Source organism: Trachypithecus francoisi, unplaced genomic scaffold (assembly GCF_009764315.1).
Source record: "Trachypithecus francoisi isolate TF-2019V2 unplaced genomic scaffold, Tfra_2.0 Contig01665, whole genome shotgun sequence".
NCBI lineage: Eukaryota > Metazoa > Chordata > Mammalia > Primates > Cercopithecidae > Trachypithecus > Trachypithecus francoisi.
In genome coordinates, this window is record NW_022681447.1 from 925,683 (window position 1) to 945,476 (window position 19,794).

Genomic DNA, 19,794 nt, shown 5'->3' on the forward strand with positions numbered 1-19,794 from the left:
CCCTGCCCGCAGCTTCACGCAGGCCATGGCGAGCCAGCCCAAGATGGATAGCCTGGACACCCCCGCGGCCTACGGCTTGGGCCTTGCGCTCCTGGGACTGGGCATTGTGCTCGTGCTCTCCAGCTTCTTTGCACTGGGGTTCGCTGGAACCTTCCTAGGTAAGACCCTGAGGGCTGGTGTGACCCTGAGCAGGCCCACTGGAGCCCTAGGGAGGAGCAAGGCCAGGTGGCTGCGGTCCTGCTGTCTGTGACATCAGTGGGAGTGCTGGGGGCCCTGCTCCATCAGGGCATCTTCCCTCCAGGTCTGGCTTGTCCATGGTTACAACAGGAGGCTGGGCTCCAACAGCAACTCTTACCCCAGGGTGCTGAGCAGCTGCCTTGTGTGGAGTGAAGACAGCTCCTGCTGCTTCTCTCCAGCTAATGAAGATGCACTCAACACCTGTTCTGTGACTCCTTGAGTCCAGCTCCACACCAGCTCCCTCTTGCAGAAGGCTCTCAGGCCCTATTGCACAGAAGCCTGAGGTGGTGGTGAGTCAGCCACCTCCCCGGCAGCTCCCGCCACGCGTGGCTCTCAGGCCAAGCAGGCTTGTGGTTTGTGCTGTGTTTGGCCGCAGGCAGGGCTATCATAGGTCTGGGGAGAGATGAGGGGTGGAGGCACCTTATCCCTTCTCCATTCCCCTCTGCTTGTGGCTGAGGTGCTTTCAGGCTGTGAGCCCAGTGCTGGCCTGGCCAGACGCCCACCAATGACCCTCATGATGGCAGCAACTTCCAGCTCCTTGGAAGCTGGGAAAGAAAAGCAGCCATGGGAAAGGCAGTAGGGGTGGGGGTGGGAGGGGAGATGGGGGCAGGGGTGGGGGACAAGAGGGAGCCTTCGGAACCTGGAAGGAGAGAAGAAGGCAGCCCCTGTCCAAGGGGACAGTGAGCAGGGAGTTGGCCCAGCGGGGCGTTGCCCACTCTCTGTCATGGGTGGGAAGACCCACGTCTTCCTCCCCGTCAGCCCTGGCCGGTGCAGGAGCTTGGCACGTCACTCGGCTTCAGTGGCCTCAGTGGCCTCCTGGGACCAACAGTGTCCTGAGGAGCTCCCGGGCCCACCTGCCACCCCCATCCTTAGATGCTGGCTGCAGCTTCTTGGGCCCAGCCCCCAGGGCACTGTGGGCTCTCACAGGGCACTCCAAGTTCTCAAGGAGCCTGTGCTCGGCAGCAGGGGTCGTCCGAGGGAGGAAGTGGCATCTGTGGGTGCAGCATTCTGGATCGCCCATGACCAGGCCTCTCTGGGACTGTCGGGGGCACCCACAAGTGGTTCAGTGCTTCCTGCTCAGGCAGGAGCTGTAGGGAGTTTGGTCTAGGAAGGGGGGCAGCAGCCAGGAGTGTCTGGATCTGCCAGGTGGGGGCAGGTGTGGGCAGGTAGAAAGAGGAAAAGGCCTTGGTGCAAGGAGAGGGAGGTTGAGGGCAGAGTGGTGGGCGGCTGGAGGTGGGGGAGCAGCTGGACTGGCCGCACAGGTGCTGTCGGTCGGGACAGGGCTGGAGGGTGAGCCGAGGGCTTGAAGGCCATGCAAGGGGTTGAGGCTCCATCCCCAGAGAAGTGGGAGCCACAGAGGGGGTCCCAGCAAGGAAGAGGTTGGACTGATGGAGCCAGGATCAGCGGTGGGGCTCAGGAGCTGTGGAGGGCCCTTCCAGGATATGAGGGCGATGAGAGCCACATGGAACGGGGCTCTGGGCTGTGCAGTCAGGTCCTATGGGAGACCAGCGGCAGGGGCCCTCCAGCGGTCAGGGCACGGGTGGATCTGGACAGGGAGGGCTGCAGGCATCGTAGGGAGAGCCAGGATGGTGGGTGGAGCCCCTCGGCAGTGGAAGAACAAGCTGAAGGGCCCTGGATAGTCAGAGGGAGGGAAGGAGCCCACAGACACCAGTGGCCACAGACTCCTGGCGGCCCTGCCAGCAGACATGGCCTAGAAACGCCGAGGGCCAGCAGCGCGGGATGTAGGCAAAGGTGGTCACTTCCCACTGTGACTCAGCCCGAATTGGGTTTCTGTGCCATCTACCCACACCCTGCTGCCCCACTTCCTGCTTCCTGGGAAGAAAGAACTTCCCAGTGGTCCTGGGCCCTGCCCCGTGTCCCCAGACAGTGACGCAGCTCCTGGACCCCTCCTGCCTGTGCTGCCCATTGTCAGGCAGCTGCCCTACTTTCCGCCTCGGATAAAGCTCCATTGTCCTCCTGGAGGAGAGACAAATTAGGGGTTTCTGGGGACAGAAGGCTGGGAGGAACAAAGCCGCACCCTTTATGGAGCGTTTACTCTGTGTCCAGTGGGATCGTCCTCTGTAGGCCTGGGACAGACTCTGTGACTGTGACACTGGCCACTGCTTATGGCTCAGAGCAGTCCTGCCGGGGGATGCCTTGTGGCCATGTGGCTGACGGGTGCATGGCTGGCCTGTCTGGAACAGGCTGTCCAATAGTCACCCTCTCTCCACTGGGTCTAGCTCCTCTGGGCAGCTGGGTGGGAAAACAATAATACCAGGGCTGACCTCCCAGAGCGACAGGAGGCGTGCCGTGGCCGGGCCCTGGTGCCAGGGCCATGCAGCTGGGGGCGTGGAGCAGAGCAGCCCTTAGCAACCAGCTGAGGCCCCCAGAGGGTGAGGAACTCACCAGAGTGAGGCAGAGTGGGAGGTAGGTCAGGAAAAGGAAGGGTCTGCATAAAGAGGCGCCATGAGCAGAGGGAGAAGGTCCTGAGGAGGAATGGAGCTCTCTGTACAGAGAGCAGGGAAAGGCATCGCAGGGGAGGGAACAGCGTGTGCGAGCCTGGAAGAAGAGGAAGGCCAGCGTGGCTGGGTCAGAGTGCACGAGAAGAGGAGCAGTGGGGCAGGGGCGGTGCTCAGCACCTCAGTCCTTGGGCCCCACGCCCTCTGCTGTCTGCGTGCCTGGTGGGTCCCTCTGACTCTGTCCATTGTTGAACCCCCTGGAGCCTCCTGGAGTGCAGGGCCCTGTCTCACCTGCAGGTCCCGCCACAGCCCGCTCTGGGGCCTTCCTCAGTGATGGTGTGGCCAGGGCTGATGAATAGCCGAGGGACCCTGCCTTGCCTCATCCACAGGTGATTACTTCGGGATCCTCAAGGAGGCGAGAGTGACTGTGTTCCCCTTCAGCATCCTGGACAACCCCATGTACTGGGGAAGCACAGCCAACTACCTGGGCTGGGCCGTCATGTGAGTACCAGGCTTGCTGCCCTCTGCCCTGCTGGCCACCTCCCGGGGAGGAGCTGCTGCAGCTCAGGACGCGGGGGCCGGGGCCCCTGGAGAGAGAGAAAGGAAGAACGTGTCATTTGCGGGGGCCTAGGGCGCCCTGGTTCTCCCTTTCTCAGAAGCGTCTCATCTATGGTAACAGAAAGCACATCCCAGAACAGGGTGGCCAGCTTCTCCAAGAGGGCTGGAGTGTGGAGGTTCAAAGGCCGCAGGCAGGTCACAGCCGCTCAGCCCTGGTCCTGCCGCGCAAAACAGCTGCGGACGCAGGAAAACGGATGCGTGTGCTTGGCGCCAGCACAGCTCCACTTACAGACATTAAAGCCTAAATTTCAGATCATTTTCACATGTCATGAAACATTCTTTTGATCCTTTTGCTTTTCACTGTTTAAAAATTTAACAGGTGTTCTTGGCCCGTAGGCTGTAGTTTGCGGACCCCTGTGCTGGGACATCAGGGCTGGGACCACCCGAGTCATCTTCCCTGCAGGAGGGGTCAGCCAGAGCCACCAGGGCCCACCTCACCTGCAGCTGACAGAACTCCCTGTGGCCCCATAGCCTCTGCCCATGTGGCAGACACCCCTTCCCACAGAGGGGGCCCCATGCCACGAGGGAAGCCTAGAAGTGCTGTCGGCCTCAGCCAGGTACAGGCACTGACAAGGTGTGGGGACGTGCTCCCGCAGGGGGGTCAGAGGGCCTGCAGTCAAGGATGGCACAGCGGGAGCTGCACTGGGCTTCACACCCAGCCCCCACCCTGGCAGTTCTAGTTTAGCCATTTTCTTCCATAGAAGGTTTTTTTTGGCAGACAGTGTTCCACTGCTTTTGTTTAATGCTTGCAAACCACTGGCCTAGAATTTACAGGTTCTCCTCAGGACCTGAGGGGCCAAAGGATCCCAAAGGAGTGAATTGTAAACGGTGAATGTCAAGAGCAAGATGTTGCCTCCTGGCTCCCTGCCCTCAGCGGCTGGGACCGTAGCCGCTGGGGTTGGAGACAGCAGAAGCTAGAAGGGGGGCTGTGGGTCTGGCTGGGACCCACCCCGCGTCCAGGCCAGGCAGTCCCCAGGGACACCTCCCACCTGCCTCCTAGCCTGGGCCCCCTGCCCGGACTCGGGCAGTGCATTCCTGAGGCCCAGACTATGTGCCCCCAGGCTCACCGGCCCATGGAGCACCCCCACTGGGGCCACAGGGTGAGCCCAGACTCAAACAATCGCCCCCACCCAGGTCGTCCCTGCAGGCTTAGGGTTCCCAACACACCTGGCCCCCTGTCTCGTCTGTGTGCACACACACATGCACGTATGCACTTACACGCTGTTCCCTTGCCTAGAACCCTCCCATTTCTGCCCCTTGTCAGTCCTTCCAAACCCAACGTGAGGTGTCCCCTCCTGCAAGAATCCCTCCCTGACACCCCCCAACCTTCGGTGCCTCCCCAGTGGCTTAGTGTCCCCAGCAGTGCCTTGTGCCCTGGAGTGAGAGTCACCCTGGGGCTCAGGACACACAAGCCGCCTCCAGAGGACATCAGCCACGCGGTGTGCTGGGAGATGGCATCAATGGTCCAGGAGCTCATTAGAGATGAGCCATTACCTGGCCAGACGCTGACACAGCAGGGACCCCCGCAGGCCTCCCACAGCCCGTCTGTCTCTCACCTGCCAGGGCCCCAGAGATGGGCCTTCCAGGTGTCTGAGCTCCCTGGCATGTAGGACCCCGGCAGGCCATGTGGCAGTGAGCCCGATGCCAGAGGACAGATGGCAGAGGTGGGGGCCTGACTGTGAGGGACAGGTGGGCCTCCTGCTTCATGTCGTGTAAGCAGGGGCTCCTGTCCCCCTCAGTGCCCACAATGGGGTCGCTGCTGGATGCCAACCCTGGGGCTGGAACCTGGGCTTGGATCTTTGCTGTCCTTACATCTGCCCTGCCCCCTGCAGCTCCCAGACAGGCAGACCAGTGTGAGGTCCAGGGGTGGAAGGCAGTGGGCAGGGCAGAGGGTCCCCACAGGGGCCACAGGTGCCCTCCAGCCCTCACTTTGATCCAGCCTTACCTGGGGTTCTTGTGATGGTTTGGCTGGGGAGGGGGCAACTTGGCACAGAGGCAGCCAAGGAGGGTGCAGCCCCTGGCCCAGGCCTGCCCATGCGCCCTCTGTGCCTGCCAGGCAAGTCCTTTCCTCCCTCTTTCCCTCCCTCCCTCCTCCCCGGCAGCAACCCAGTGCCTGCGGGAGCTGTGGGATCAGAGGTAACTATAGAAATAGATTGGGGGACAGCTTGACGGCAGCTATTTCTGGAAACCTGAGGCAGCTGCGCCCGGGCTCCTCGGTGCCGTCACTGACGAGCTGCCGCTGCTCACTGGTGTGGCGGGGTCAGGAGCTGGTCACCAGCACAGAGTCCCTGGCGATGCTCCATCCAGCCTTGGGCCTGCTGCACACTTTGCCTTGGGCCTCCCATCCTCTGGGCCGGGGCGAGCAGGGGCTTCCTGGGCATAGGGCTGCTGTCCTACCACCTGGGAGAGCCCAAGCTGGGCTCGGTGTTGAGGTTCTGGGTGGGGCAGGAGCTCCTAAGCCCCCTTCCCCACAGCCAGATCCTCCCAGGGCATGGCTATGGGGCTGCACCTGTGGCTGGGGGCTGGGGGCTCAGAGTGGACCAAACTGGCTTTGGGGAACCCTGGACCCATTTCTAGAAAACAGCCTTTGTTCCTCAGAGCATGGTTTCTGGGAGACAGTGGAGCACTTTGCCCCAGAACCTCCTCCTGTGCGGGACAAACAGCCCTAGCCACTGGGACTCTTCTGCCTGGGGCTGCGTCTCCAGCTCTGGGCTGGGGGCTGGAGACCCGGAAAGAGTGAGCAGGCCCCACCCTGAGGCAACTCAGCCAGGACGGACAGGCAGACAATGATGATAAATGGATCAGGACTGAGAACATGGGGACCCCACTCAGGAAGGGGCAGTGCTGCCTGGGCTTGGTCGGCCCAAGTGGCCCCAGCGTCGGCCGGAAGACCCGGGTCACAGTAGGAAGGGCCAGCCAGGGCAAGAGGGCAGTGGCCCTGAGAGACCCTGGCTCCAGCCAGGCCTAACCTGCCTCTCTCCCTGCAGGCACGCCAGCCCCACGGGCCTGCTCCTGACAGTGCTGGTGGCCCTCACCTACATGGTGGCCCTCCTGTATGAAGAGTGAGTAGGGGCTGTGGCGGGTGGGGGCGTGGCTGCCCGGCTGGCCCTGTCTCTCCTTCTAGAACCTTTCCTTATGGCCAGGGCAGGCTCAGGACAGGCTGCCATCAGCCAGGCCCACTCCAGGGCTCCCAGGTCAGAGCGGCCACAGCAGCTTACCATGCGGCCTGCAGGACCCAGCAGGCACCTGGCCCCTCTCCCCTCCCTCCTGCTCTCTGAAGGCTCCAAGTCAGTGCCACTGCAGCGGCTCTGGGGGATGAAGGGGATCCTGTTCCCATTGGGACACTCTCAAGCTGGTGGAGGCAGGGCTCTGGTGTGGGCAGTGGGTCACTCCCAGGACCTGCTGACTGAAGCCTCCCCCTGCTGCCCGGCAGGCCCTTCACCGCTGAGATCTACCGGCAGAAAGCCTCCGGGCCCCACAAGAGGAGCTGATTGAGCTGCAACAGCTTTGCTGAAGGCCTGGCCGGCCTCCTGGCCTGCCCCAAGTGCCAGGCCCTGCACAGGGCGAGAATGGTGCCTGCTGCTCAGGGCTTGCCCCTGGCGTGGGCTGCTCCAGTGCCTTGGAACCTGCTGCCTTGGGGACCCTGGACATGCCGACATGTGGCCATTGAGCTCCAACCCACACATTCCCATTCACCAATAAAGGCACCTTGACCCCAGCATCTACTCCAGCCTCTGTCTGTTTGCGTGGAGAAGGAGCAGGCCTGGGGCATGAGCATCGGGTCCAGTAGCTCCCGGGCCAGGCTGGCCCCAGCCTTTCTCTCTCTGAAATCTCAGAGCTGGGAGGTGGACACCTGTCTCCAGGCCTCCAAAGGAGGTACTTAAGAGGCATCAGGGGCTCACCTGGCCATGGCCATGGTTTCACCCCCAGGAGACTTGGTGTCTTGTGTCACCTGCTCCCACGCCCCCCCCAGCACACCCAAGACAGCTCCTCTGCTGCCTGTTCCCTTGGAGGATCCAGCCCCGTGTCTGTGAGCGTGAGGGTGGAGAGGTGTGGTCACGTTGTCCTTGGCCACCCCAGTCTAGCTGGGCAGATGACACTGTCATTCCTAAATGAATGGCCTTGTGCTGACCAGCATCTGGACACACGCTGGGCGCCCTATGTGTCTGTACAGGGGGGAAGTGGGCCCTGCAAGGGGAAGCCTCATCTGGGGGAAGCCGGACACAGTGACCAGGAGTGTAGGCTCAGGCATTGCCACTGGGGCTCCCGAGGTGGGCAGAGAGGACACCCTTCCTCCCTTCTCCTGGCACCCATGCCGCCACTTCCTGTTTTCATTCCAGTTCTGCTGCTGGTGGCAGGGTCACCCCTCAGTCCCCAGGACACCAGGCCCCCTGACTGGGGCAGGTCAGGGACTTCTAAGCTTGGTGGGCTTTGGGGTGATTCTCCTGGGGGTGCCAGAGGCCCTCAGTCCTTCAGCTTTGGTCAACATTATCCCTCAGGGTCTGTGAGCCCCGAAGGCCAGTCAGGGGCTCCCAGAGGCCGTGTGGGGATCAGGGTTCTGCAGGGAGAGGCCTCCACTTGTTCCAGCTCCTCTCCTCTTCCTCAGGCTGGTCACTGCCCTCCTCCAGCTCCAGGCGTCCTCAATTAAGCTCAGGGACAGTGACCGAGGGCCGGCTTTCCCTTGACATTACTTTCACTCAGGGCTGCAAAGCCATGGCCTGAGTGGACATTTACAAAGCGCCCTCAGTCCAGGATCTTCCTGCTCCCACCGCCAAGATGGGCTCCCGGGCTGCATTCCTGAGCCCTCTAGGCAAGCCTGGCCCTCTCCTGGGAGGGCTGGAGGTGGGTGCAAGGAGACTCACCCCCCAGCACAGGAGTCTCCAGGCCAGAGCTGTCAGAAGCCACAGAGCTTGTGAGGAGTGAACCTGACCCTTTCATCACATGGCCTCTTGGCCCCCAGGGCACACGGTGAAGGCAGGGCTGCCAGCCCTGAACTCCTCTTGCCCCAGCCCCAGCCGCCTCGCCCCTGGCCCTAGGCAGATTCCCCAACTTCCCACTCTGCATGTGGAGGTACAGAGGATGATGGTGCCAGGGCTGCTGGGCAAAGCTGACCCTCACCTGTGTCTTCACAATCCCAGGTGCCCAGTTGACCGGGCCCCGCAGCCCAGGCAGGTGGCCCTCAGGGTCTGGGCCACAGAGCCCCTCCATCCCTCAACTGTGCCGGTTCCTTCTCTCTCTGGGCCTCCTTCCCCGTCTCCCCAGCCAGGATGCTCAGCCTGGGATCCGGGCCACGGACGGGAGGTGCCAGAAAGGCTCAGCTGAGCACTGTTCATGTTCCTGGGCAGTTCCCTGCTCCCCACCTCCACTCCCCGTCAGTCCCAGCCCCTGCTGGGGGCTTTATTTTTAGGTACCACTTACTCAGCACCCAGCTGTGTGTGCAGCCGGAGGAAGCCTGGTTCCCTGGCAACCGGCCTGGCTCAGCCTGGTGGGCCCCTCCCCTCAGGGATCCCACGTCCCGCCCACTCCCCACTCACCCCTGAGCTTCACCCTCACACCACCACCCCCTGCCAAATGTAAATGTGGTCAGGACACCCCCTCAGCTCCCTGTTGTCCTCGGAAGTAAGTCTTGGCCCATTACCCCTGGGGCCCAGGACTTATTCTCTCCCCAAAGCCTGTCCCACCGTCGCCTCCTTCCCTCCATCTGGGCTCCTGCGATGTCTTCAGGTCTCAGATCACCTCCGCTTATTCCTGCGTCTACCCTCGCCATTCCCTCCACCTGGACACCCCTCCCCTTACACTCATCCATCCGTCCGTCCGTCCGTCCGTCCATCCAACAATATTGAGTTAGTCCTTCTAGGACACGGGCAGGGGACTCACTTGGCTATGAGCATGGTTTTCATGCCCTGCCCTCAGGGGCATGCCACGCCTTGGGACAAGCCACTGCAGGATGGGGACAGGGCTGAATGTTTTCATCTCATCGCTGCCGTAATCGATCTGTGTCCTCAGGTTCCGCGGAATCATTCTCGCTGGTGAGGTGAGTTTTGAAGTCAGATCTGGGCATGGGCAGGTGTCAGGAGGTGAGGCAGTGGGGTGGGCGAGGAGCCTTCGCACCCGAGGGAACAGCATATGCCGTGGCTGCAGTGGGCCGACCAGGAGAGGGTCCAGGGCCCCCGAGTCTCCCTTGCAACAGGCAGGCCTGGTGAGGGGCTCAGTTTCCAAGAAACAAATGGAGTATTGCAGAAAAGTGACAGGTTCCCCCTGGCTGCAGGGTGGAAACAGGGTCTCCTACTGTGAGGAGGCCCCCAGGGTGGGGAGGCACGTACAGAGTTGTTCTGGGCAGTGGTGATGGTGCTGGGCCCTGGACAGAGGTGTGAGGTGGGAAGAGGGGACGTGAGAGATGTGTAAGGGGAAGAATGTCCAGGATTTGGGGATGAATGAGGGAACAAAGGGGTGTAGCCCCCATGGTGGGCGGATCCAGGCGAGCTGGGAGAGATCCTGAGTCCCTCTGCAACAGGCAGGTGGCTGCTGGGTGCCTGGAGAGGGTTGGGCTGGAACCAGTACCTATTCATCAGGGGGCGAGATCCACAATTCTCAACCTGGTGTGCACAGTTCTGCCACCTGGCCAGCTTCATGTTTTCATTTCTATTATAATTTTAACATCTTTACTGAGATATAATTGACAAGCCATACATACAAGTCTGAGTTTTTGTTTATCCACAGACTTGTGCAGGCATCACCACAATCATTAACACATTTTCATCACTCCCCAGAGAGACCCCTGTACCCCTGAGCTGTCACCCCCGACTCCTCTCCAGCATTAATCACCACCAAGTCGCTCTGTCTCTATGGATTTGCCTCTCCTGGACACTTCCTATGAAGGAATCACGGTATTTGTCCATTGGTGTGCGGCTTCTCTCACTCGGCACTGTGTTTTTGAGGTTCAGCTGCGTAGTGCCATGCCTCAGCACTGTTCATTTTTACAGCTGAACAATGTTCCACTGTGTGGATGGACACACTGTGTTTATCCATCAGGCAAGGGACACTTGGGTTGCCCCCACCTTCAGGCTGTTGTGAAGAATGTGGCTGTAAACACTTGTGGACAGTTTTGGTGTAGACACATTTTCATTGCTTTGGGCAAATTCCTCCGTGTGGAATTGTTAGGTCACATGGTAACTCGCATGTTGGACACATTGAGGAACTTCTAGCCTGTTTTTCACAGCACCTGCATCTTCTTACATGCCCACCTTGATAACTTTTTATTTTTATTCATTTATATTTGAGATGGCATTTCGCTCTTGTTGCCCAGGCTGGAGTGCAGTGGCATAAGCTCGGCTCACTGCAACCTCCACCTCCCAGGTTCAAGCGACTCTCTTGCCTCAGGCTCTTGAGTAGGTGGGATTAACAGGTGTCCGCCACCACGCCCGGCTAATTTTTTGTATTTTTAGTAGAGATGGGATTTTACCATGCTGGTCAGGAACAGCTCTCGAACTTCTGACCTCAGGTGATCTGACCGCCTCGGCCTCCCAAAGTGATGGGATTACAGGTGTGAGCCACCTCAGGGGCTCAGCCAGGCAGGGGCTTAGCGAGGTGAGGGCACGAGGGAGCCTTTCAGAACTGAAGGTGCCCTGTGCTTGGATGCGGTGCTGTCACAGGTGTGCATATAGGGGAACCTTCAAGCTGTAACCTTTCCATCTGCGCACACTACTATAGCCAAGTCATATCAAGCTGGACCATATAAAGTTGCCAATACTGCATGTGACCATTTCTAACTTAGAAAAGCAGTATTATTCGGCCAGGCGCGGTGGCTCACGCATGTAATCCCAGCACTTTGGGAGACTGAGGCGGGCAGATCACAAGGTCAAGAGATTGAGACCATCCTGGTCAGCATGGGGAAACCCCGTCTCTACTGAAAATACAAAAAACTAGCTGAGCGTGGTGGCACGCACCTGTAGTCCCAGCTACTCGGGAGGCTGAGGCAGGAGAACCGCTTGAACCCGAGAGGAGGTTGCAGTGAGCCGAGGTCACGTCACTGCACTCCAGCCTGGTGACAGAGCGAGACTCCGTCAAAAAAAAAAAAAGAAAAAAGAAAAAAAAATTCTATGATTCAAACTAGTATCCTAAAAACTTAAGAGAAAATGGAGCAGTGTGAATAGTATGAACCAGAAAATGATCAGTGACAACCATCACATGGGAAATTTTGAAAGGGACACAGGCAGTGTGACCTGTGTTCGCCATAGTGGTCAAGTGGGCCTCGCTGAGGAGGTGGCATTTGAGCCAAGACCCAACTGCAAGAGGAAGCAGGAGGCAGGAAGAGCCTCCGGGCATTGGCAGTGGCAATGCAAAGGTCCTGAAGTAAAAACAAGGTCCCAGTGCCCCCAAAGCAGCAGCTCTGAAGGACTGAGCTACCAAGGGTGCCAACCCTGGGCACCTGGTCCCTCGAGGGGCAGGCCAAGGGGTTGAGCCTCTGGGCACCCGTGTGTTCGCAGGAAGCTGGGCCTGGACTATTATATTGTTCTGAACCCCAGGTCACCAGGGCCAGCAGGGTCAGCCACCCCTGGAGGCAGAGTCACTCTGTGGGGTGATCCAAGGGTTGTCAGAAAGTGTGGGCATGCCCCTCTGCCACCTGGCCACACGCCTGACATTCTGCCTTATTTTTTAAAATTGTTTTAAATTTATTTTTTGAGACGGAGTCTCACTCTGTCACCCAGGCTGGGGTGCAGTGGTGCGATCTTGGCTCACTGCAACCTCCGTCTCCTGGGTTCAAGTGATTCTCCTGCCTCAGCCTCCGGAGTAGCCAAGAGTGCTGGTGCACGCCACCATGCCTGGCTAATTTTTGTATTTTTAGTAGAGACAGGGTTTCACCAGGTTGGTCAGGCTGGTCTTGAACTCCTGACCTCATGTGATCTGCCCACCTTGGCCTCCCAATGTGCCGGGATTACAGGCATGAGCCACCATGCCCAGCCTGATGTTCCACCTTCTTTCGGCCTCTGAGGGGCTCCTGTAGGCTGGCAAGGGCCAGGCTGTGGGAACGTGCTGTGCTGGGGTTGAGGGGCAGAGAGAGGGGTTCACTTCTTCAAATTCCACTCGCAATACTTGAGCCCACGGCAAGGGAGGAGAGGCACAGCCTGGGGACGCTGTACACACTGACCCTGCAGCCCCTTATGTGTAAAATGGACATGATAGTCATGCCTGCCTTGTGTATAAAGCAGGTGCTGAGGCAGTGCCTCCCTCCCTTGTCGCCCATGTAGCTCCTCAAGGTTTTCTCTTTGCTTTCTAGAATCCAGAATCGGTCTCAGGGCTTGAGGGGCATGAGAGGCATCCGGTCTGACCATATCCAGTGCTTCGGTCCTGCTAAGCTGCTTGCACAGGTGCTCACTCCCTCCGCCAACACCTCTGCACACACAGCCTTTGAGGCTGATGGATGGCCTGAGCCAGGCAGCAAAGCTGCGTGCATCCTGATCCTTGGTTCTTGGGGCAGAGCCGGGAGCCTTGGGCTGAGCTGGCTTCTGCTGGGAGGGTCTGCTCTACCGGGAACAGAGCTCATCACTGATGAAGAATCTACCAAGGTTATGATCTCAGCTTGATGAGGGGAGCCTGTCAGAGGGAATGCAAAGCCAGCGCTATTTGCTCCTTTCCCCCTCTTCAGGAGGTGGCGTACACCAGGGTCACACAGGAGAGAAGCACACCTCAAGGCCTCCTCTGTGCAAGGCGCTGGTAGAGATGGGCTCTGGCCGCATAGGCCAGCACAGCAGTGCCCGGGCCCGAGGGTGCTCTGGGTTCCTGTCACCTGAAGTGCCCACTTCTGGCCTTTGTGTGGACTCTGTTTCAGGACACCACCACAGGCAAAGCTCTGATGGGGTGCCCAGCATTCTCCTCTGGCCCAGCTCTCAAGAACCTTCTAATTGCTCTTTGCCCTCACACAAGGCTGTGTGGCTGGCATTTCCTGCCTGGGGCCGGTGCGGGGGGGTGGGTACAGCTGCCCACCCCCAGACCAGTCCTGACATTTAGTCAAATATTTTAAACAATTCCCCTCCCCTCTGAGCAGGAAAATCACTGCACTGCAGGTAAATACTATTTACAGACAGGCTCATAGTCGCACACACGCCGTTTGTTATCTCATTCCCCAAACACAGAGAAAACAGAATTATTTATTGCATACAGCATGGGACTGTGATGGACCTGGACATCAAATGCTGTGAGAGCTGGCAGGACCCGGGTGGCCCAAGTGCTGAGAAGCCCAGTACACATGTTCCCTCTGTGTGGGGTTCCGGGATCCAAGGGGCGGATGGTTCTGTGAGTTGCGAGTTGTTCCTGCTTGTCTTCCATCCCCCGGCCCTCCCCAGTCACTCTAGGCTAGGGCAGGACCTTATATAAAGTCACACAGGCAAACCCCAGAAGAAGGAAAAAGGGCACCTGCATGTACAAGGAGCTGGGTGGCAGAGGCTGCGCCGGGGTAAGGCTTCCTTCATGCAGTTGGGAGTCTGGCCATGTGGGGACATCAGGAGATGCCATCCCACAGAATTGGTGGCTAAGCTGTCCTGGGTGTGGTTGAGAGAGGCCCTGGTCCCAGCGCTCCTTTCATTCTGGTCCTTTCTGAAATGGTTTGGATTTTTAAAAAACCATGAGCATTTATTACTTTTGTAATAAAAAGAAAGAGATGCCCTTTTAAAAGAAAAGAGGGGGGTAGAAACAAGGAAGTCGGCTTGCTGCTTGAGAGTAAAGTCCCAGAGGCCACCTCCTCGACAGGAGGCGTAGGCGCTCTGGGGCATTCAGAATGGGAATGGCAGGTGGGCCTGGGTCTTCACAACTCAGCATCCGTAGGGCAGACAGCCATGCACAGATGGTACCAGGAGTCACTGTTTCTGATAACCCAGGCTGGGTCAGTGCCTGCCAGTGTCATGTTCCTGATTTAAGGGGCCAGCCTGGACACTGACCAGGGGAGAGCTGGGCTGTGATCCTTGACCCTCAGGCCCTCCACTCATATCAAATGGACTCTCTTGGGACTAGGGCCCCAGAAGGCAATGGCTGTGTGGGGTCCACCTTCACTATAGCCCTGGCCATCAGTCATCCCAAGTTAGAGCCTGGCTGCCCATGCAGTGCCGCTGGGGAGGCATGGGAAGGCGGTGCTCAGTCTGAAGGTGGTTCAGGTCCGTACCTTGACTGAGTGCCCCCATGCAACCTTCACCCACCTGACAGCTGGGCCGGTGGTGCCAGCTAATGGCCCTCTAGGTTTCTCCTAAATCAGACGTGGCCAAAGCAAAACACTGAGCACAGAGCTTGTCTGTCATGGCTTGGAGCAGTGACTTCCTCAAGAGCTCAGGGCTGAGGAGCTGGCTCCAGATAGCTTGTTGCCAGTGTTCAACAACATGACCCCACTCCTGGTTACTGATCAACCCGGTGTGCTCTTGAGAGTACCCCACCAGGCCTCCAGGTCAATACTACTGTTACTGTTGCTATTGTTATTGCCAGGCCCCGCCCTCCTAAACATTTGCATGTTTTCATCCTTAATCACAGAACCAGAATCACTATCTTCCAGAAGAGAAAACTGAGGCCCAGGAGGAGGCAAGAGGTTGTACTGTACTCCCAGGGCCCTTTCTGGGCGCGGTGCGGCTTTGAGCTCCAGCTCTCTCAGCTAGACAATGAAAACGGCGGCCCACGCGGCACACAGTAAAGGCCCAAAATGCTATGATGGAGGGGGTGGGCCGCTGGCTGCAGAGCGCTCCATGCCACAGAGCCTGTCTGGCTGGGAGAAAGTAGCAGGCTGAGGCCTGCAGCAGAGCGCGGGATTGGGGACCGCTTCTGCTGGGCCCCAGCCTGGCTACCTGAGGCCCCTGCCCCATTCCTCCCGCTCCCCACCTGCCTGCCTAGCCTCTGTTCCAGCTCTGCGCGCCGCGCCCGCAGCCTCCCGGAGCCGTCGGCCGGGCTCTCTGCTGCCCTCTAGCGGCCCGAGCGCGGGGTGCCAAGCTCCGCTCCGGAGGCCCCAAAACCCCACGTCCGCCCGGCGGTCGCCTCCCGAGAACAAGAGCTGGGCTGGGGACTGGAGCGGGAGGGGGCTGGGGCTGGGGCTGTGCTCTGAGGACTGCAATATACGGTCCGCGCAAGCACCCAGCAAACGCTGCTGCGCTTACTGGGTGACTTACTAGATAACTATTCTCTGGGGAAACAGAACCAAACAAAGTAAGTGTACGCGCGCGGGAGCCTGAAGTCGCAGAGGGACAGGGGCACGGCCGGGACCAGAACCCCGACGCCCCTGCGCCCGCCGAGCAAGCGGCAGTGGAGGAGTCCGAGCGCCTCCAGCCTCAGCCCGACCCTGGACTGTTTCCCTCAAGCCCCCGCGCCCAGAGGGCAGGAGCCGGGCAGCAGGCGACGAGGTCGCCGGGGCTGGGAGCGGGTGCGGGGGAGGCGGGCCCCGCGGGACGTGACGCACGCAGCTGGGAGGGCCGGGGCGGGGCAGCGACGCAGGCTGTATATAAGGGCGGCGGGCGGGCGCCAAAGCCAGAGCAAGCTGCCTTTGCCCAGAGCTTGGGAGAGCCCGAGGCGATCCCAGCTTAGCCTAAGCCCAGCCCAAGTGGAACCGGAGCTCCAAGCCCGAACCGCGCCCAGCCCGAGCAGAGCCCTCCGGCCGCTCACCCGTGCGCCACCCCAGCGACCCCCGGCGGCTCTCAGTCCTTCTCTCGCCCCCGTGCCCGCCCTCGCGGCCCCTCTGCCCAATGAAACTGGCCGCGATGATCAAGAAGATGTGCCCGAGCGACTCGGAGCTGAGTATCCCGGCCAAGAACTGCTATCGCATGGTCATCCTCGGCTCGTCCAAGGTGGGCAAGACGGCCATCGTGTCGCGCTTCCTCACCGGCCGCTTCGAGGACGCCTACACGCCAACCATCGAGGACTTCCACCGCAAGTTCTACTCCATCCGCGGTGAGGTGTACCAGCTTGACATCCTCGACACGTCCGGCAACCACCCGTTCCCCGCCATGCGGCGCCTCTCCATCCTCACAGGTGAGCCGGGGGCCGGACAGGCACGGGAGGGAAGGGCGGGCAACCCTCGGCCAGGGCGCCCTGTGAGCGCCGGTCCCGCTGCCACGCGCCGAGTAGCGCGCCCCGCGCGGCCTCAAAGTCAGCCCGACTTGTCCCCTGGGCGGCCACCCTCACCTTCTCCTTTTCTACTCTCTGTGACCCCTCTAGGAGACGTTTTCATCCTGGTGTTCAGCCTGGACAACCGCGACTCTTTTGAGGAGGTGCAGCGGCTCAGGCAGCAGATCCTCGACACCAAGTCTTGCCTCAAGAACAAAACCAAGGAGAACGTGGACGTGCCCCTGGTCATCTGCGGCAACAAGGGTGACCGGGACTTCTACCGCGAGGTGGACCAGCGCGAGATCGAGCAGCTGGTGGGCGACGACCCCCAGCGCTGCGCCTACTTCGAGATCTCGGCCAAGAAGAACAGCAGCCTGGACCAGATGTTCCGCGCGCTCTTCGCCATGGCCAAGCTGCCGAGCGAGATGAGCCCGGACCTGCACCGCAAGGTCTCCGTGCAGTACTGCGACGTGCTGCACAAGAAGGCGCTGCGGAACAAGAAGCTGCTGCGGGCCGGCAGCGGCGGCGGCGACCCGGGCGACGCCTTCGGCATCGTGGCACCCTTCGCGCGCCGCCCCAGCGTGCACAGCGATCTCATGTACATCCGCGAGAAGGCCAGCGCCGGCAGCCAGGCCAAGGACAAGGAGCGCTGCATCATCAGCTAGGAGCCCCGCCGCGCCGGCGACACAACCTAAGGAGGACCTTTTTGTTTAAAAGTCAAATCCAGCGGCCCGGCACGCCCCGTGCGTCCCGGGCCGCGAGCGCGAGGACTGGCGTCTCCCCTCCCCGCGATTCGCCCCCAGCACTGGGGAGGCGCCACTGAACCGAGAAGGGTCGGTCATCTGCTCCGGAAGGAAAGAGAACTGGCCAAGACTGGGACTATTCCCCCACCCCCGTTCCCCCATTGGCGCCAGCCACCCCCACAACTTGGGGGGCGAGGGCCCAGCTGAGGGTGGATTTGTCTTCTCAAAGACCTAAGAATGAGCGCGGGGTGGGGGGGGATGTGAAGTTATCCAGCCCCTGTTAGGCTTCAAGAAACCGTCCTGCCCGCTTGTGGGTCAGGACCCACGGGGCATTATCTTGTCTGTGAATCCGGGTTGCCGTGACAGCCGGCAGAGCCTCTGCCCTCCCGAAACTAAGGGGGGGGTGGGTCAAATCATAGCCAAGTGACTCGTTTACATGTGAGTGAAACTGCACAAAGGAACACAAAACTAAACTTGCACTTTAACGGTAGTTCCGGTGTCAACATGGACACGAACAAAACCTTACCCAGGTGTTTATACTGTGTGTGTGTGTGTGAGGTCTTTAAAGTTATTGCTGTTGTTTTTTAAATATACAATAAAATAATTTAAAATGGAAAACCAGTTTTTCTTTGCTTTTAGAGATGGCTGGAGTGGGGAAGGGTGCGGAGAAGGAAGGGGCTGGGCTCTGACTTAGGTGGAACTAGAACTTCCCCAGAACTGGAAAATAACCCTGGCCTTCTGAAAGCAGCTTTGGCTGCCAGAAAAGCCCCAGATGCCTGGGGCATCTATGCAGGGGATGGTTCCCTAGAAAACCAGGATGAATATAAAGGATTTCAGGGTTCCCCCGGAGATGAACTCTTTCTAGCCATCCATCTGCTTAATTTTCTTTGGGTTTGATGACAAAAGGCCTCATTTTCTGAGAGAATGTTTTGAATTCTTCAGCGTAAAGGCCACTGGAACTGTGCCTAGCCATTTTGTCACCAGACTCAGTGTGGGCCCGGGCAAACTTTCAGACTGTTGGAGGCATCACTCAGGCCCTGGGGAAAGAGCCTGAGACCCATCTGGAAGCAGGCCCATCCTGGTGGCCACCCCCACCCCCTCACTCCAGGGTGCCACCCTGTCTGGAGACAGGAAACTCCTTGGCCTCTGCTCCCCACTAGCTCCAGGCAGTGCTCATGGCCAGGTGTGGAGCCCCATGCCCCCCTCAGCCTTGCTGTCTCCCTCTCATGGCTAAGGCACCCTGGAGCACCACTCTCTCTGCCACTAGTACTGTAAACCTGTGGTGGGCGACACCTGCCAAGCCTCAAATTCTTCACCCCAGGAAGAGCGAACACCCCTGGCATGGGCTCGCTATGAGGATTAAGTGTGAAGTTTGAAAAGCACTTAGCACAAATGCTGGCTACCCAGTAATCCAAATAATTGGTGGCTTTGAGAGGGTGTTCAGCCCTGTGAGAGACACTCAAAATCGTCCTAGAAGGATTTCAACCCTGCTCCGGTGAGGGTGGCTCCTCCTCCAGTCACCAAAAGGCACCCCCCACCCCGCCCCGCCCCACCGGAAAAAAAAAGGCAACCACACGGATGGCCCAGGGGCCTGTGACAGGCAGGGGCAGGGACGACCCGCCAGGCAAACTGCCCTTGAGGCCAGCCGGGAGAGGAGTTCCTGTTCCACACTGGTTCAGCAGGTGTGTGTCCTGGCGGAGGGAGGTGATAAGCAGAGGTGTGGTTCTGTGTCTGAACAGACAGAACAGTTTCCTCTCAGCTACCTGAGAGCCATCCCACTATGCATTTCTCAGTCCAAAAAGCACGATGTCCTGAGACAGCAGAGCATAAGTTCTTTTAATTATGCATTTGAAAAATGTCCCAAGTCAAAAAAGGAACACAGGCAGACTCCAGCTCCCTCCGCCCCCACGAGGAGGCCTTGTCCATTCCAGCCCTGCACTCAGAAAGACCCTGGCGGTCTTGTATTTTCCACGTGCTTCATGTTTCATGGTATCTGTCAGAGCCTTAAAACTGGCCCACCCACTGCTGTGACATTTCAAGGAAATAACTGATTCAGTTAAATAACAGTCCCAAGGTAGAAGTGGTCTCACAGGTGACCATCCACTTAAATCCAGAGCCTGCTTTTCTGCCCAAAGCCACTGAAATCTGATCTCCTCCTTCACACATCCCCAGGTCCCCAATATGCCACCCACCTTCTGACACGTGGCTACAGGTCTACAATAATGGAAGCTCTGCTAAAAACATCTCCACCCAATCCTCCTGCCAACGAGGTCAGTTGGCGGGCATCTGTTAAGCCCCTAAACTGGTCAGCACAGGTTCTGTGCCCATTCCTAGACCCAAACAATACTCTAGGACTTCACACCTCCTCCTCGAGAGGAAAGGGAGAGAACTGCTCTTACTTCAGTCTGACAGTCAAGGGAGAGCACACAAAACATCCCATCTGGAAGAAATCAGGGAAGCTGGGGAAATGAGGGCTGTTCACAAACTTTTTTTTTTTTTTTTTTTTTTTTTTTGAGACGGAGTCTCGCTCTGTTGCCCAGGCTGGAGTGCAGTGGCCGGATCTCAGCTCACTGCAAGCTCCGCCTCCCAGGTTTAAGCTATTCTCCTGCCTCAGCCTCCGGAGTAGCTGGGACTACAGACGCCCACCACCTCGCCCGGCTAGTTTT

At 59.2% G+C, this 19,794-nt stretch overlaps 2 protein-coding genes across 7 annotated transcripts in view; both read left to right on the forward strand.

The window, feature by feature from the left end:
- The window catches only part of PEMT (phosphatidylethanolamine N-methyltransferase), an 85,334-nt gene extending 78,302 nt beyond the window's left edge, over nt 1-7,032 (forward strand). For 4 of the 5 annotated variants that reach the window (XM_033196761.1, XM_033196790.1, XM_033196780.1 and 1 more), the window contains exons 4-7: nt 13-158; nt 3,086-3,197; nt 6,302-6,376; nt 6,748-7,032. In XM_033196761.1, the coding sequence (XP_033052652.1) occupies nt 13-158; nt 3,086-3,197; nt 6,302-6,376; nt 6,748-6,805 (391 nt within the window). In that variant the 3' untranslated portion in view covers nt 6,806-7,032. Of the gene's footprint in view, nt 1-12; nt 159-3,085; nt 3,198-5,416; nt 5,451-6,301; nt 6,377-6,747 lie in introns of those variants that run through there. The other variant, XM_033196799.1, reaches the window with a different exon arrangement.
- An 8,075-nt stretch (nt 7,033-15,107) lies between these two features.
- On the forward strand, nt 15,108-17,746 carry RASD1 (ras related dexamethasone induced 1). Of its 2 annotated transcripts, none has more exons than XM_033196810.1 (2): nt 15,108-16,310; nt 16,497-17,746. In XM_033196810.1, the coding sequence occupies exons 1-2, from the start codon at nt 16,025-16,027 to the stop codon at nt 17,048-17,050; spliced, it is 840 nt and encodes a 279-aa protein (XP_033052701.1). In that variant the 5' UTR covers nt 15,108-16,024; the 3' UTR covers nt 17,051-17,746. The 2 variants fall into 2 exon arrangements, with proteins under 2 accessions (XP_033052701.1, XP_033052712.1); XM_033196821.1 differs by having other exon boundaries at nt 16,571-16,653.
- Nucleotides 17,747-19,794: the final 2,048 nt, after the last annotated feature.